This window comes from Apostichopus japonicus, chromosome 20 (genome assembly GCF_037975245.1).
Source record: "Apostichopus japonicus isolate 1M-3 chromosome 20, ASM3797524v1, whole genome shotgun sequence".
In the NCBI taxonomy this organism is placed as follows: domain Eukaryota; kingdom Metazoa; phylum Echinodermata; class Holothuroidea; order Aspidochirotida; family Stichopodidae; genus Apostichopus; species Apostichopus japonicus.
Window position 1 is genome coordinate 20,938,473 of NC_092580.1, and position 18,003 is coordinate 20,956,475.

General features: G+C 34.7%; 1 protein-coding gene across 3 annotated transcripts in view; it reads left to right on the top strand.

The window, feature by feature from the left end:
• Nucleotides 1–417: 417 nt before the first annotated feature.
• Nucleotides 418–18,003, top strand: part of LOC139960970 (GRIP1-associated protein 1-like) — a 35,497-nt gene continuing 17,911 nt past the window's right edge. For 2 of the 3 annotated variants that reach the window (XM_071959710.1, XM_071959712.1), the window contains exons 1-17: nt 418–675; nt 2,535–2,601; nt 2,811–2,872; nt 4,816–4,842; nt 5,593–5,700; nt 6,375–6,522; nt 7,200–7,251; nt 7,694–7,824; nt 10,099–10,212; nt 12,230–12,331; nt 12,832–12,875; nt 13,588–13,627; nt 14,135–14,205; nt 15,197–15,244; nt 15,768–15,799; nt 16,671–16,718; nt 17,107–17,152. In XM_071959710.1, the coding sequence (XP_071815811.1) occupies nt 628–675; nt 2,535–2,601; nt 2,811–2,872; nt 4,816–4,842; nt 5,593–5,700; nt 6,375–6,522; nt 7,200–7,251; nt 7,694–7,824; nt 10,099–10,212; nt 12,230–12,331; nt 12,832–12,875; nt 13,588–13,627; nt 14,135–14,205; nt 15,197–15,244; nt 15,768–15,799; nt 16,671–16,718; nt 17,107–17,152 (1,188 nt within the window). In that variant the 5' untranslated portion in view covers nt 418–627. The remainder of the gene's footprint in view (nt 676–2,534; nt 2,602–2,810; nt 2,873–4,815; nt 4,843–5,592; nt 5,701–6,374; nt 6,523–7,199; nt 7,252–7,693; nt 7,825–10,098; nt 10,213–12,229; nt 12,332–12,831; nt 12,876–13,587; nt 13,628–14,134; nt 14,206–15,196; nt 15,245–15,767; nt 15,800–16,670; nt 16,719–17,106; nt 17,153–18,003) is intronic. The other variant, XM_071959711.1, reaches the window with a different exon arrangement.

An 18,003-nucleotide genomic window follows, 5' to 3' on the forward strand; every position in this document is an offset into this window, starting at 1 on the left:
CCCCCCCCCCCCGCTTCGCAAGTCAGAAAACCCCTTTTTCATTTCCAAATGAGAAAAAATCTCATTTGGAGCATCAAATTGCATCTAAGGCCAGGTGAAAATGCAAACTTATTTACAAAATGGAGTGGGTGTTGAAGTGTGCTACATTGCACCAAATTGCATCTGAGGCCACCTGGAAATGCCAAAAAATTCCAAAGGAGAGTGGGACACCCCCTCCCCTTAGACCCCTCCCCCAGGCCGACCATCAGTCTTCAGCCCCCCACTCAAAAGTACCTTCCTACGCCACTGCTTACACTCACACCTCGGCCTTCATCATCATATTTTGATCTTTTTTTTACATACAAGGCGCTTGCCAAAATCTGATGGCGCTCGTTCAAAAATAGTGTACACAATGGAATGTCATTTCTGTTTTGTATCTTTTCCGTGAAAATCACAGACAGGTGGGGGTGTTTCCCACAATAGGTTAGGCGCACTGTACTTACAAGCATAGCCATTAGTAGACATATTCACAAGTACCAACGCAGGCTAAGCCTAACTTGGCCTAAGTAATAGTATAACTGCCATAGTACAGACTAACGTCCTTGGCATATCTCGGATATGAAAATGGATGTTGCAATCTAAGCAAACATGTCTCTCACCCAAGGTTTATCAGATGAGGAGTTCCAGCGCATGCAGGTGAATCAATCATAATTTTAATAATAGTTTCTACTTCAACGCCATTTGGAGTTTTGTTGTTGTTTCTTTTTACCTTAGGCTTACAGTAGGGCCTAGCCTTAGCCTGCGGTAGGTATAACAATGCTACCAATATTGCTACAGATGTAGAGTTGACCTAAGTCATGGAAACATCATGACAGGGCTGTTCCCAGGCTTAATAATGTAATTAGGTAGGTGTAGCCTAGCATCAGTTTGGCCATACTTGACACCTGTGTTATGTATTTTATCATTGGCCTATTTCACTTGGATCACGTCCTAGCATTGTAGCAGGTAGCATAGGCCCATACACAGTACGTCAGTAGGTCTATTGTTAGACCTATAACATTTGACTAATCAATGTTACAATGTTTTGAGATACGGGTGCCCTACAGTTGGAATGGCAATGAAAATTTTCATCTAAAAAAAACTCAAAGGCTCCCACAAAAAAGTTTCATTAGGCTAGTGTTAACAAAAAATTTCATTATTTTCACAAAAAAGGCATTCCATCACCAGAATGCAAGTTCCAAATCATCATTTGAACAGCAATAAAATTGTATACTATGCATTTATCACATAGTATCCACATTATGTAGGCCTATGGCACTCTCAAACTAATCTGCATCAGCCTGGCTTTGCCTGAATGCAATTTCTAATATATCTAATATTCAGCCTGCATAGGCTACATGAACAGGCAAAGTAAACCTGGAAGAAACTTACTTGAAATAATTAATATGAAAAGTGAAAAAACAAAAATATATATTACTTATTAATGCCATTTGAGAAAGGTTGGGCTGCAAATCTAAGACTTTCTTCTTGATGGCAATAAGGTTTACCTCTAGTTCTATTTTCCATTTATGTGAGTTTCTCACAATTACTGAAACCCATAGCAGAAAAATCCATATTAGTGCATGTCTTGGGAGGTAAATACGTACTTAGCCTGATCGTTTATTATACATAACTGTTTTTATAAACAAGTCTTTAATATGCTCATTCTTTGCCAAAATGTAGGGCACCCGTCAAAACCGAAAAGAATGATTAGGATGTCACGATAGGAATTGATTTGTACACCATTATAATGGATGCATAATACAGAGCTCTTTAAAAAGACAAAATGCAAATCCCTAGTTACTCAATTTACTAAATGTTTCCATCAAAGAAAATCAACAGTACTACAGTCTTCATCTTGTATTCTTGTATGGAATAATTACTCTTTAAGTACACAAAGTTTGTATAGCACTTTTGTAGGCACTGAATGTTCCCTTACAAAAGACTATGGTATCTATGTTCAAGAAATGCTGTACATCTTTGCATTTGTATAGAAAGTTTCCCATTTTGCATAGCATTTTGCGATGCAATACCAGTGGTTGATTGTTCCCTGTGTAGGATAGTTGAGTGCAATGCAAAATGACATAAATGCACTGTAGATGTTACCCACATGATGTGTACAAAGATATATTGCAGCTTTAGTGCATAGTACCATAGTATTTGTGGTATTTTGATGTTAAATAAATTTTCATAAAAATTGGCAAAGCACTATGCAAATTTAAAAAAACACACTAAACCATTAACCACTAAGTTATTCTGTGCTATGTACTGTGAGTGTTTGTTCAGTAACAAGTGCCTAGGGTAAGAAGATTTCAAAGTACAATGTAAACATCACCAAAGATGTTAATAATTAAATAGCTACACTAGAGGGCTATAAATTACCACCTGATATGTACAGTATTATTAGGCTATAGTATCTTGTTAGATTGTAAAGTTCCCATTGGTATAAAATACTTAATGTATACATAGTCTTACATGAATCTTTCTCAATACTTTTTCTGCAACTTTTACTTCAGGGCCAATTGCTGGAATTGCGAACATCAAACTATCAACTAAAGGACCAATGCAAAAAATATGAAAATGGTATGTTGTCCCTTTGTTAATTACTGTCATTAGCACAATATAAATAACTATTGTCCTTTAACTACATGGCTATAGTGGCCAGAATGTCTGCTAATTGTCATTATGCCAAGTCTTATTTAAGATTCAGTTTGTGAATTGGTCACATTGGATAGTTGTTGTCTTAAAAGTTTGTTTAGAATTAATTTCATGGTTCTTTCTGATTTTGCCAGAGTTATCTAGTATCAAATCGTCAGCTTCTGAACAAGCTAGAGAATTGGAGAAAGCTACAAAGGTGAGCCATTGATTTATTTTGCTTTATATAAATTATACAATTTACAATGCACAGTACCCAGTGTTTACTATTTGGTTACAATGACCCTAGCTGTTTTGTTCAGTGGGTTTGTCTCACGATGTGCAATAACTCTACAGTCTTTTGATGGAGGGCAAAAGTCATTTGAAGTCAGCAGAGGTGACTGGGATCAAAGGTCATTTGAGGTCACTACTAGTGGGAAAATCTTGAAAACTCTAGCTTACATATCTCAAGTTGGACAAAGTTGGTATAGTACATGCATTATAGATTACAATATGCAACAATTTAACATGCCTACAATTATTTGGAGTAGGTCAAAGGTCAATTGAGGTCAGGGAAACATTACAAGCCCCACTGTTTATACCAACAATCTTAACTAATACAGCTCTAGGTTCTGTTTCTGGCATCGTGGATTGCTTTGATGATGTGCAAAAAATGTACAGTTCCAAAATCTTGTTTCTAACGATATTTCTGAAGTTACCACTTCTGGTTTGAGTTTCCCAATTATGACACGTAACCAAAGGATGGAGTGCAATTCTCTGGTTAGTATTATGCAGTACAATTATTTATTCTATAGCAGTGGGACAGATTCTCTCACCCACCACACAGCCTCTCATTATATTTTAATATAACTGTAGTATACCATAAATCTATACAATTGATACAAAACACTGAAAAGTACCCTATTGTCATATATAGCTACTGAAACTACTGTATAAACCTATAGATACTAGAACTTTGATGATGAATAAGAGCTGACAAATATGACATCGTGGATGACCTCAAATACACACTCAAGATATTTATATAATTATTAGCAGACTTACCAAACTGATGAATATCTATAACGGTCTCCCATGCCGCCTTATATGAAGTCCATCTCATGTTGTCTTTAGAATTGTCATGGTCACAGGATATTTAAGGTGGTCTCATATTTGGTCATAAATGATATATAGCTGCCAGCTGGTTACCCTTGACTCCTTCACTGTGTTTTAATATACTTTATACGTAAGCAAAGCCATTTTTATGTTGGATTCCTTTCCCTGCCATTTCTGGATCATATCAAAATGACAGCGAGGTGTGTGTGAGCCCTTGTTACTGTTACTGTACTGTATGCATGGTACTAGGGATGTTGCCACCAGCTAAGTGCTGCATAGTTCTATCGGTAGAGAAACCTGAACTCGTAAACCGTGAGGTCACTGATCTAGCCAAAAAAATTCTTATCAAGCATTTCTCATGAAATACTAACCTGTAAATATCTGCAAGAATATGACCTTCAGATTTTTGTGTACACGTACAGCAGTTTTGATAGTCTCAGGATATCTAGACCACTGGACATCATGAGAATGTAATACTGCAACCAAACTTTGGGTGAAAAAGATCATTTTTCAAGTTTTACGATGTCTGTGTTTTACTTTTGTGTATTAACAAACAAACTACTTTTAATTGGTCCCCATATACTATTTGCCTGGTGGATGTGTTACAGGTATTAGTACATAGTAAACACAGAGAGTTGCTTTTGTGTATTTACAAACAAACAAGTGTTAATTGGTCCTTATATATACTGTATATATTTGCCTGGTGGATGTGTTACATAGTAAACACAGACAATTACCTTTTGAAGCACTTTGAGTGGTCCTATGGTTACTTTAAATTTACATACAATGATTTTTGCTTAAAGGGTAGAATTTATGATTGTCACTCAAGTGATGTAAGATTCGAGTATTTGGCATTGGGGTGATATTCTACATATATGGTAGTGTCATCTTGTCATAAATTATGCATTGATATTATATTTATATTTAAATAATATGCTAATTTGGATAAGTTTCTCAATATCTAGCCATGGTTATCAAGTGATATCTAGAAATGCTGAAACACTCATCTTCCTTTTTGTTTTTACTTTCCTTTTTTGTTGTACGCAGGCTGTCAGCAAAAGCAAGAAAGCAAAGGTTTGTGAAATGTTAATAAATAATTCATGAAGCAGTGTGTTTTGAGACTTTATTACTTATGTGTGGGGGGGGGGGTGGGGGTGTGTTATCTCTTTGTGTAGTGTGTTATAGAAATGTTAGTTATATGTCTACATCTGTTTGTGTGTTCAGTGTTCACTGTACATGAATGTGTGGCTGTGGCCGCTGTGCGTGGCATCATGAATATGTGGGACCATTTTTCATGTTGCCTGTGTGGTTATTTGTATAAACTACTATAGAAAATATATATGCAGATCATAGAATGAGGCTTGTTTGCAACTTTCCAATATTTCTTTCCAGTCTGCCTCTCTCTCTTTCTAAATTCTCTCTCTTTTTTTTTCTCTATATCTAAATCTCTTTCTCGTAGAAGAAAAATGTTTTAGAACAAACTTGGTTGTGTGTATATGTGTGTGTGTGTGTTTATGTGTTCAGCTGATGTCACAGCCTGTTAAAATGTTTGTAGTAAAATTCGGAGCAGTAAATCGTAGCAGTATTTCCTCGGCACCGATAAGAAGTGGAATCTTGCATGTTTCATCACCGTGCAGTGGAGAAGTGGACATCTTCGATGTTATGAATTGACCATGTAACTACAGTAAATATGTCCCATACTATCTTTTACTCCTTCATTAAGCTTTCACATGATCTTACCCACTTTCAGACACTTGCTGTCTTTTTAATATTTTATAACATATAGTAATTCTCATTTACTTTTAATTTTCTGTATTTTGGCAGGAAGTGGAGTCGCTCCTCAATGAGAATGATAGTTTACAAAGAAAGTTACAGAGTCAAGAAGAGGATTTCAGGTTACAGAACAGTACGTTAATCGAGGAATTGTCTAAGGTATTCATCAGTTCTTGACATTATTTCGTGACCAAAAAACTTCACCTGTAATTTTGTGTCTAAGATATCATAGAATCCATAAATTAATATTACAAGGAAGAATGATTTGTATTTTGTAGAAACTGTGAATATTTTCATATTAAGACACAAATAATCCTTGACTTTGACACCATCTTGAAATTAATGTTTGAGACAGAAAGGCACTTGGTAACCTCTTGGCCCAACTCCTTGCCTCTACCCTATCATCCTCCTCCCCTGATGGAAAACTGGCAATTTTGGGGGTCTTCTACTGTTAAAATCGATTACAAATTAGTTTGTTATTGGAATGTTTGTATCTAAGGTGTGGTCACCAATTTTGAGCAAAACGTGGAAGTTCAATCATTAACTGATGGCACCCAAGTACTCTAATAAATTGAGATTCATTTTCAAAATCTATGTTTTGTAATTGGTCACTCTTATTTACAGTACAAAGTAACATTAATTCAAGTATAAAGCAATCTTGATCCTTGCATTAAAATCCTACCCAGTTATCATCTATTTCATGTACTGTGATGTGTCCTACTTGAGCACCTTTAAAGTTGTGAACGTTAGGTTTGAAGCCGTGCCTGTCATTTCTGTATGAAACTGTTTGAGAGAGTTGCAACTTGCATTAAATTGTGGCTGTTTCTTTGCAGCTATGCACGACAAATGAACTACTTGAGAAACAGTTGACGTCGAGGAGTGCGGGGGACTCCCCCGACGGTGGACGAGAGGCCTCCAAACAAGAGGATGAGACCAGACAACTGCAGGCCATGAACGCAGCATTACAGAAAAATCTGACCAGTACGTAGTAGATCAATACAGAATGTGTTAAAAATTAAAATGCAAAATATTATACATTACCACAACACAGTGCAGGTTTTCTCTGATTTGTTTAAATTCTCCTTAATTTAAAATGTCAATAATGCGTTGAACTTTTAGTGACTCCTCCTTCGAGAATGGATTTGCACTTTTCATGAATTGGCAGCAAGGTCATGCCTCATGCCATCCAAATACAAGAAACACAAAAAAAGACAGATATGGTCAATGGTATATGGTCAATTATTTTGCCTTACTGTCACAGTAGATGTTTAAAATGCCTCAAATATGTGCAAAGATTTTCGACACAAATGCCAACACTAAAGCCTACAATATATTCAACGCAGATGGTACATAGCGTTGGCCTAGCATACTCTTTTGTTTAAAACTCGCCACCGAAATTTCTGTACTGTTTGTGAAGTAGGTATTAACAAAACACCAGCATAATGCACCATTTTTTGGTACCAATGAGATACTTCATAGTAATCGAATGGAATAGTTTAATAGTCAATAGTCACCATATTAGCTGAAATGTTGGTAATTTTGAATATGGAAATGCCCATACAAAGAGGACCTTACAAAATTTTTTAAAATACTGAGTTGAAAAGATGGTTAAAAACAGGATTAAATTGATTCATTTTGTTTTGCTCTTTTTTGTGCAGGTACTCAAGATCAGTTCCAAACTGAAATATTAGACTTACAACAGAAAATAAAGTGAGTCTCTTGAAAGCAAATATTTAAGTCTTATGATAAAATCTCATATATATTTTTCACATCTCTCATATCTGATTCCTGTTTTGATGGGATCTAAATTAACTAATGCCAATTAGTCTTATTCAAGTTCACGGTACATTTACATTGAAGTCTTCAAAGTGCCGTACTTGACTATCCAGCGCCTTTAAGGAATCTGAAAATGTAATCTGCAGCTTTTTTTGCGGGCAATTTGGCACCAGAAATTATAATTTTATGCAAACATTTCAAAGGATTTGTAAATGAAACTACAAAACATTACATTAACCATGACATGGACCGTTATAGTTTGATTATATACACAGTTCAGAAATAGCAAAATCTCACTTGACATTGTCGGTCAAAATAGTAACAGAAAAAGAAAAAAAGCCACTGGAACATGTAGCTGTCATTAATCTTTCTACAGTTACCTCACACAAGAAAACTCCAACCTCAAAGACCAATGTTCCAAACTGCTTGGAGACAGACCACCACCGACGGGGGCAGCGGGGGACGGGAACACCGTGGAGGAGGACACTCAGACACCCCTGGAGAAAGGTATGAAATAAAGTCATGCCGACTGGAAAATCAAATATTTATTTTATTTGAAAACCTGAGTTTACCATCCTAGCAGGACCTTTTGTGAAGAGAGTCATTGTATAGGTACCTACATATACAGGCTTGTTTAGCATAGCAACAGCTTGTTAGCAAACAAAATAGGTTGCTAAACAACCTGCATTTCATGTTTATCGTGATATTTTATGATTAACGATTCATAGCAATAGATTTTCAAACAATTATGTGCTACAGTTAAGGTACATCAGTGGGTGTCAAGATGCTGATGACATCAAAATCATATACTGGATGCTGTACTTCTATCAATAGAAAGAATTATAGGCGACTACTTTTGGTTCCATTGTCAGTTTCATTTGCTGATTTCAAACATTACAGTCATCTTAAATGTACTCTGTTATTATATTTATTTCAACACAAATGTAAAATAGCCAATAAAATAAAAATTGCATAATCATGAACTTGCTAAGCATGTTTCATAAGGATAATCATATCTGAATCTGATATTAGATGTCAACGAGACACCAGTCAAAGATAGATTTAGTTACATTGTTTCCTTGAAATATAGCATTCAGTTAAAAGAGATTCGATAATTAATCTTGTATTAGTTTATTTGATCATTAGAGCTTTATTTGTGGGATGCCTTTAATAGATTAACTTTTGCAACTAATAATAGTAAATGCTAAATAGTACCTACTTTACGAATAGATGGAGAAATTTTAGCTTTCAAAAATAGCTGGAAGAATATCTGTATGCTCGTGAAAATGGAAATAAATTTCATAAGACAATTGACAGGCTTGTCATATAGAAAGTATTTTACATGTTTCTTTCATTTAAAGTAACATGGGTTTGTCACTCAATAAGAAATCTAAAGTTTTCCCCATCTGAAATGGTCTTTCAAATGGTACGCAGTTCCAAAATGAGCTACAACTAAATTGGATAACCATCTGGCATGAAGTGTATGAAGTTATAAGCCATTCTGCTACTCCAACATTTACATGTCGTTGCTTATGGCTGTAGAATAAATGCTATCCCGGTCAATATATTATCAGCTATCTCTTAACCATTCAGTTTTTAGTAATATTTGTATAGTAAGGAGGTATTTCCTGACTGGGGGGGGGAGGTGCTGGAATGTCTAAACTATCAAATAAACAGCATGATGAGTGAAGTGTCATCTCTGTGGCTATTATCATTATTATCCTTTCTTGTTACTTTAAATTATTAGTCTTTTGCCCAATTTTTCTTTGAAAATGTGAATCCAAAATGGTGCTCTTAATGTGAGTGTGTTTTCTTTTCATATCAGTTTCATGCGCTCAATGTCTTAATGTCGCCCATTTTTGATTTAATTTTGCTATTGTACAGTATTAATCAGTGTGGACACTTTTATGGAGCACAATTCTCTCACACATTTTTTACCATTCTAAATCTAAACTGTTTTTTTGAAAGCCAATAACGTCATTTAATCATTATGTTTTGATCTTTTATAAAGAATTAAACATTGTTAGATACTCTCACATCCCCCCCCCCCTCCCTCGCATTACTCAGTAATTAATAGATTGATCAAATAATGGAGTAAATGTCAATTCTGCACTGATTGTTTTCAGCAAGTTTTGATCATTCAGTCACTGCTCTATTACACAAAACCCTCCATTCCAATTGTCAGTCACTACCAATTTTTTTGCTTTTTTGTGGATTCATTTCAGCCGTGGTGGTGAACGTTTACCTGATTATTCCACTTTTTGTGCCATTGACTGTGTGTTCAGACCATAATCCATTGTTCTTCATCCAGACCAAATTAAATTTCCATCTGAGTTGTGATAAACTGAAGAACGTGGTAATATGTAATGCAAAAACAGTCCTTCAGGTTCATCCTCAATATTGTCCCAACCAACAAAACGATAACACCAAGATATAGTCAGATATATTCCACAAATGTTGCTTTTCTTTTCGAAAGTACCAATACTTTCATCAGGAAGTTTCTCTTGGCACTTTAGCAAGCGTCCTTAAGTCTGTTAGTTACCCCTCGTCGTCAGTGTGGAGGTTATCCACCCCTCCCCAAGTCCCACCCCACTCCAGCCTTTTGTCACGTAAGCTGATCGGTGGTGTTGAGACTCTGGGAAATATGAAATGTACTAATGATTGTCTATTCTCTCCTCATTCTCCTCTGTGCATGCATAGCTGTACATCATTCTATTCATGTTCATTTTTTTGTTTTCTTGTTTTGCTGTGTCTGTGTCATCGTGCTCATGTCGTTTCCAGAGGTGCATGACATTTTAAGTTACGAGTGGGATAGCTTTATCGAAGACGTCAGGGTTGCGTCAGTCACTAGTGACTTTGAAGATGATCTTGACGACACGAGTAGCGTACCACAAGGTTTGTACTCACCACCGGCTACTAATCAATATGACCTCACAGATTAAATTGGCTTACTCCTTACAGACCTCCCAGCGAAAACTTTAAAACCTTGAATAAACCTTTATTTAAAAAACGGCTCTTTTTTTTTTAAAACAATACTCTTCACAAACCTTTAAAAACTGTATTTTCATTTTAAGTTAAGAAGAAGGATTTTAAAGATTTAGTTTAGAGTAGAAATATTGTATTCAGTCATGCTAACCATTGGCCATGAAGTTTTTGTGGACAGCCAGGCATGATTCATGCAGTGATACAAAACAGACTCACAAACAACAATTAATGTAAGTAATGTATTTTAAATAAGGGCCACAGATGATGTAAACATGGGCATAGAATGTTACAAATAAACTTCATTTTGGACCTTTGAAAACCTTTATTTTCATGTTTGAAGGCTTAAAAACCTTTATTTCTACATTTACAACCATTAAAAAACCTTTATTTTCATGTTTGAAGCCTTTTAAAAACCTTTATTTCTTAATTTACAACCTTTACAAAAACCTTTATTATGTTGAAGATCCACTGGAAGGTCTGTCCTTACCTTAACCCTCTTTGCCAGGTTTATAAATGTGTGTCATGGGGTGAGAAGAGAGAGGGGGGGGGGGTGATTTCCAGTAATAATATTCATGTCTTTAACATAAACATCAAAAAATTCCCACTCCCCAGCACCACACACACTCACAAAAAAAAAAATGTTTTAAGGAAATTTCCAGTCAAAAGACTGACCTCTGGGATAGAACCACTACCCTTCTTGCCAGAATATTTCTCCGAAATTGCCATTTGATTTTGATGGAAAAATAAATGAATAAATATATAATTCAAAATGAATAATAGCACTGCTAGTGAAGAGGACCAACCATGATATATTTCCTTGTTAGTTGTATACTCTTACCCATTCATATCCATTGCATCATAATCAACAACACAGAAAGTAAGAATTTCCCTGGTGTACAAAAGCATCTTTACTTCAGATGAAAATTCAAAACATGGATAGATAACAAAAATGAAAACAATAAATTTTTTACAATCTAACTGAAAATGTTTCTTTTATGGGAGCCATAGAGATGTTAATACTCGCAATACATTTGCACAGTTTGTTTATTGTCACACTTGTGATTTAACAATCGTTTCTGATGTGATGCAAGGTTAAGGTAAGGACTTTCTTGTTGTCAAGCTATATCCACTGATCTATATTTTAAAACTGGAGAAAGGGACTATTATTAAATTTATTGTGGATTATTACTGTAAATTTGAATAGGTATAAGCTTCAAAAATATGGTTTACCAAAAGACTCACAATTGAATTGAATAAATTTGGTTTATCCAAGTGGTTTTACTGCTTTTATTGATGTAAAACTATTTTCTCCAGTTATGTGCAAATTAACCTTTTGCTTGACTGGGCTTCTGGTTACCCTGTGCAGAAAAGAAAATTACTTGAATAATGTGTTCCTTTGATCCAGTCATTAATATAGATCAGTGTTATCATGTGTTGTTGTTTATTCAAGAGATTTTGTAAAATTTGCTTTTATTTTGTGTTCCTGTACTTTATTTGCTTTTATTGTGCTTATATTTTGGTGTGCTACTTTAGTGTTGTAGAGAATCAGTTTTCACTGAGAGTGAATTGAAAATTAAACTTCTTTTTCTAAGCATTGATCCTTGTATATGTGTATCTAGTTTACACTATTAGCAGTAATATGAGGTCTTGTTGTGGGAGGGTTCGGTATCTGAGGGAGGGGTGCTTCAGGTGTTGAAGCTCCTTAACAAGAAAAATTAAGCCAAGTAATTTAGTTAGAAGACTGCCCTACATTTGTGATAAAGTTAAGAAAAAGTACCCGTAAAGTGTTTCAAATGTTGATTCTGGACACTGGAGTATCTATTAAAAGACATCATTTTATTGCATTGTTTGTAATTGTTTGGGATTATTTTTGTTATGATTGTATATTTGTCTTTCTGAAAGTGTTTTCCCCAACTTTTAATTTCAGATCCAGTCACAGTTCTTCAAGGCCATGCAAAACAATTGAAGACCAGATTAAGCGGAGCCCTGCTCAGAAATGTCGGAAACCTCGCCAAATTAGTCAACAAAGGTGTGTTAAAATGTGATATAATCTCTGAAACTTGAATTGGCATTAAATTGTTGTTTTACTTGATCTTTGGAGGTACTGTGGTAATATTTAGTTTGATAGGGTGTTGTAAATTTAAAGGTACTTTACAGCAAAGCCAACAGAAGCCTCTTGATGGTATCAAAGTTTAGTCAATGATGACATTGGTCGATACAACTGAGCCCTGTGAACTTGTTTAGATATTCTCCAAAATTTGTGAAACTAGTGCTTAATGTTTATGTTTGGTGTTTTACTCAGTGTGTCAACTATTTCATATTTAGCAATTTATTAACCTATGTTGTTTTGTAACAAACTCTATGTTGGACAAATTCCAGAGTGTTCATCAAACATTTCTTTGGAGAACATTCACTCAGAATTAGTGATTTCAATTCTATTAATACTTTAAGCAATTTATTACCTATGTTATGACTTGACCATCAATGTTGTCATCATGTTTATCTGTTTTTTTCCCCCCTCTTCAACAGAAGAGGAATTGTCCAAAGAAGATAACATGGATGGAACAAGTAAAGTGAGTAACATTTTCTGTCATCTGATTTGGAATGTTTTCTGACAGATATAAGAAACAGTTTTAGAGAATTGCTGTATTTTACAAGCGTGAAGAAAGACTGATATCAGATATCAGCCTTCTCAAACCTACTCCTATCCCACTTATCTTCTCTATCCTGTTTAATTATTTGCTGGTCTACTCTTTTCCATTAAGAAAGCTAGTCTAGTCTTTATACCAAATCTACTTGTACCCGGGTCTAGTCTAGTCAAGCTGACTAGCCCTGTTTGTAACATTTCACTTCAGTTTGCTGAACCTTACAGGACTATGCTAGTCTAGTCTCCACTATTGATAAAATACCAAAATTAATGTTCTAAAACCGACCGAGTATCGTGAGGCTGAAGTCATCACAAAGACATAAATTAGGTAAATGGCTTATTGTTACATTTCATTCTACTTCAATTTACAAGAGACACTTTTTACCAGAAGTATCACAAAGCATTTATCTAAAAGACATAGATTCAACAAAGACTGATGTTTCACCTCCTTTATGACTTTCTAAAGTTATTTGGAATCGATGTTAGGGACAGATTTTCTTTAAAGCTGAGGGGAAGGGAGGTATGGCTGAGGGACTTTTCAGGGATCAGAAGTCAAATTTAATGGCTGGCTTCAAGAGAACACACAAAATGAGAGTTCATTTGATATCCTCTAACCAAATGGGTTTTTACTCTTACAGACCTCAAGTAGTGTGATTTCACAGAGCAAGGAGATAACAGGTAGGAAGAAGTTGTGTTGATTGTGTTTGTATGTTTGTATGTATTCGTGTGTATTGAGTTGTTTGTACCTGTGAATTGTACTTAGTAAAAGTCTGTTGGTAAAGACGGTTACAACAGCACCCATCATTACAAGTTTTAACACAGAACTGGTGTTTTATGAAATAGCATAAAAAGTGTAACAAATTACACAGTGGGTCATTATTAATGAGGCATATTTTGAATGCATTTAACATAGGCCTGTTCGTGTGAGCACATTGACACCAACATTAATAACCAAGAGCTACACTGCTCAAATTCATCCATTCGTTCCATTGATATTCCTAGAGTTTACTTGAATGAATGAATGAATGAATGACTGGATGAATTAATGAATGAATGGACAACCACTATCTAGTGAACAACGCAAGATGTGCATGACTGTGCTGAAACCAAAATATTAATAAAGTTAGAAGAAAAGTTACTTCATCTGTTCTAAGTGAAATCTATTTTGTTTTCTCAATTTCTAAGAATTGCTGCTAAAAGTGGACACTGAGAGGGAAGAAAAGAATCTCATCAAAGAACAAATGAAAGACACAGAGGTAAAAGAATAATTTATTAAACAAATATTTCAAAAGTTTTGTGACATTTCTTCAAAGATGAAAAATATTAATGGCTTGAAGAGGCTCCGACCCTGTTAACCTCAGGAGTACAATTGGTCTGCTGTCACAAGCTGAGTTAGCACATGGATGGCATTCTCTACTAGCCATTTGTTCTTTGGTAGGTGTCGGGAGATGGGTGGGCAGATGGGTGGGAGAGGGATGTGGGAGAGTGGTGGGAGAGAGACAGTGGGTCAAAAGGATTTGCTATTCTGTATAGGCTGGTTATACCTGCTGGTGTGCCTTATAATAGAGGTTTATACCAACTGGAATTTAAGAGACATCTAGAGCAACAGAAAACAGATCAGAACTTTTCAAACATTCAGTGTCAATTTTTTTCATCAATAGTGTAGTTATCATATTTTACATATGAAACCAGTATCATTGAAAACTTGAGAATATAACTGACAAGATGCTACATATTCCATATTTCATATTTCAGGTATAGTTATGAAAACCCCCAAAATATTTCCACACTCGGTACAGAGGTTGGACCCATTTAGTGTAACTAATCCTCCAGTGCTCATTGCATTCCTATTTAGCATGTTATCTCGACAAGGCTTTATTTTTTATACAAATTTAAAAAAGAGTCCAGATAGATTGTCTTTCCTTATACCGGGACTATGCTTGGTCAAAGCTAGGTATGTATGTATGCACTGAACAGACTGTGTCTCACTGAGAAACTCCAGTGTTGTATGCTTTACACATGTGCTACAGTAAAACAAGGGTGGCGTTTAAGCTCATAGATGTGAGAAATGCTGTATGGGTTATTAACCCCCTTACATTAATTTCATCATTCTGTTTCTTATATATTTTGTTTTGAAATCATCTCGCAACATAAGTTGAAAGAAACATGGATAAAATGGACAATGGCTTCATGTTCACATACTTTAACAATTTGTATTAATCTGACATGTCTTTCTGTTTTCGGCAGCAACTTTACAAAAATGAAATAGCAAGCTTAAAAGACGAAATTGAAAAGGTGAGCTTACTTGGACATAAATTATCTTCATAATCGTGATAGAGAGAGTAAACTTTTCCAAGAGTTCAAATAGTCTCGCAAACGATATCCAGTCAATTGTTGACGTCTTCATTTCACTAGAATATTTTCCAAATCATCACATCAATAATTATTCAAATACAAGGTCCTAAGTTAGAATAAATTTTGGACCGAAATTAACATGCCAAACTGTTTCTTTAATTACATTTTTTGCCATAAAATGTGTTGTCCTTTACTGTTAACACATTGGTTTGTTTAGGGAAAAAAACTCTGATTGAGTACAGTTTTAAATTATCATTTTAATTGTTCATAAAGAGAAAGGTCAGAAGTTTCTAGATATGAGGAATTTATTAGCTGTGACCAATGTCTGCATAGTAAAGCATGTGAATTGTGCTGCTCAAATTTAATTAATAAATATCATGTTTTCTGTACAAGAATAATCAGTTTTAGGATGTCTTGTATACTGACTTTTTATTTTATATCTTCTTTCTTATCTTCTTTAAAGCTGACAGATAAAGTCAAGAAGAAACAGGAGAGGTTTGTTGTAGATAAAATTAAGAAAATAAAGATCTTCCTCCTCCTTCACTAAGAAGCAATTGTATCATTGATGTGGAGAAGGTGGGTAACCTCCAGCGTAAACATTGCGCAAGATGTATCTATCATCTTTGCAATGAAAAAGTGTATGAGGTTGTATCCAGGTTAATGCTTTAAAAAATACAAACCAGCACTTCATGAGAACATGTATCCACTCATGTGTAACCCTAAAAGTTACCCCACCACTTAAAACATTTTAAAAGGTTATGAATATCTTTTAGTCTTCTGCAGATTCAATTTTGCTTGGACTGGCCAAACTATTTGTATTTATGTAACACAAGAGAGAAAAAAAGAAGCAAGATGGGATATTAAAATGTATATATTATCATGGAAGGTTGAAGATTAACTATTTTCTGCAAGAGACACTGATAGAATTTTCTGGCAAGAAAGTTGAAGAGTTGAAGTTCTCTGTGAAACCTTTATAGAACAAGAAAACTTATTCCAAACAAAAATTGTGCTCCTTTTAGCGATGTCTTATTTTTCACAGTTGTAACCATCTTCTGAACCCTCAAATTGTAATTTGCATCTTGTTTAAATGCAGCATGATTTGTCCTGGGTAAAAACGGAGCTTTGACCAGTCAGAATGAGTCTGCCCATAGAGTTGCATGGATCGTAGCTGTTACTACATAAAGATCATATTCATATCGATCATAGTTATATGCACTGCACGTACATAATATTCGACTAGAGCTGTCAGCCCCGGTGTTGTTCTTTTGTTTACACCTTCTGTTATGTTTTTGATTTTTCTATTCCTTTAATTTTGTTTTTTTGTTCGTTTGACTTTGGCTTCTTTTGATAATGATGATGTCATCAGCTTTGTCCAATTACAAAATGAAAAAGAGCGTCAGTATTCAGAGCACAGGTGAGTGATTTTCAACACAGATATGATTTATGTTATCAAAGATAAATTTCTTTAAATTCTTTCAGTTTGCACAAAAGAGCAGGAAAAGATAAATGTCCAAAAGAAGTTTTTCATAATAGAAGGCTGGATGTTTATAGATCTTTGCATGATCTTAAGCGCAGGAAAATTAAAATAACTTCAGTGTAATGATTTTGCTCTCAGCATGTTTCCTGATATTTAATGTTTTATTTATGATTAACGATTCTCATTTAATGTCATTGTATTGTTACATTTGTGCAATGCAAGTGCTGGGTGAATGTCTTAATAATGTATTTCTGCATTGATGTTTTAATGTTTTTCTTTATATTTAATATATGATTAATTTAGCATTGTTTTAATTAATGTTTAGGCAGCAGGTAGATCAACTGGAAGAGGATAAAAACAGAGAAATAGAGGTGAGTTAATAGTTTTAAGATTAGTGAAAGAGAAACATTACTCAGAAATCATGCTAAATGTTGTATGGATATTAGACGAACTTTCGTCCTGTCATTCCATAATAAAAAATTTTCGTAGCTAACAGAGATATTTTTGTGACCTGATGGAAATCTCCATCAATTTATCTGAAATTGTATGCCTTTTTGATTGGTGTTCATCTCTATGCAGGGATTGTAGAAGGCCATTCTTGTTTTTCAAAGTCTTACTTTGCAGTTTTCAAGTAAATTGATCTTTTAAAGTCAATCGTATTTTCTCATTTGGCAAAAAAGCATCGCTGATGCTAGAAGTGGTTTAGAAGATTGAAGGAGATGCTTTGTATTTGTTTATATTGACACAAAGGGACTGAAAATAACAGTAACAGACTCTTACGAGAATATTCCAGAGCCCCAAGTTCATTTTGTAATGTTGCATATATTAATGTAATGGCAATTTGGGGTTTTAAGCAGCTTTGTAGAGTTTTTATTTTACCAAACCCACCCAATTTAATTACCCAACAGCTTATGTAAAAATCTTACGTAGAAAGCAATTGGAAAAATTTCCAAACTTTTAACATTTACTTAAGTACTGGGATGACACCTGACCAGTCAAGCTCATTACTGCATTGTTATGAGAGTTGAGGATAGAATAGCAGAATAAATTGTTTGTCAAAATCAATGAACAGAGCTGTTTTAATTGGAATCGGTTGAGGGCAGGACTTTTCAATCAGAAGTTTATTGAATCCTGTTTAATCAACATTTGTTTCATTTGTCCAAATTTCTATGAGCCTTGTGATAAGTAAGTTCAAAAGCTTTCTTTTAGATAAGCGATATTT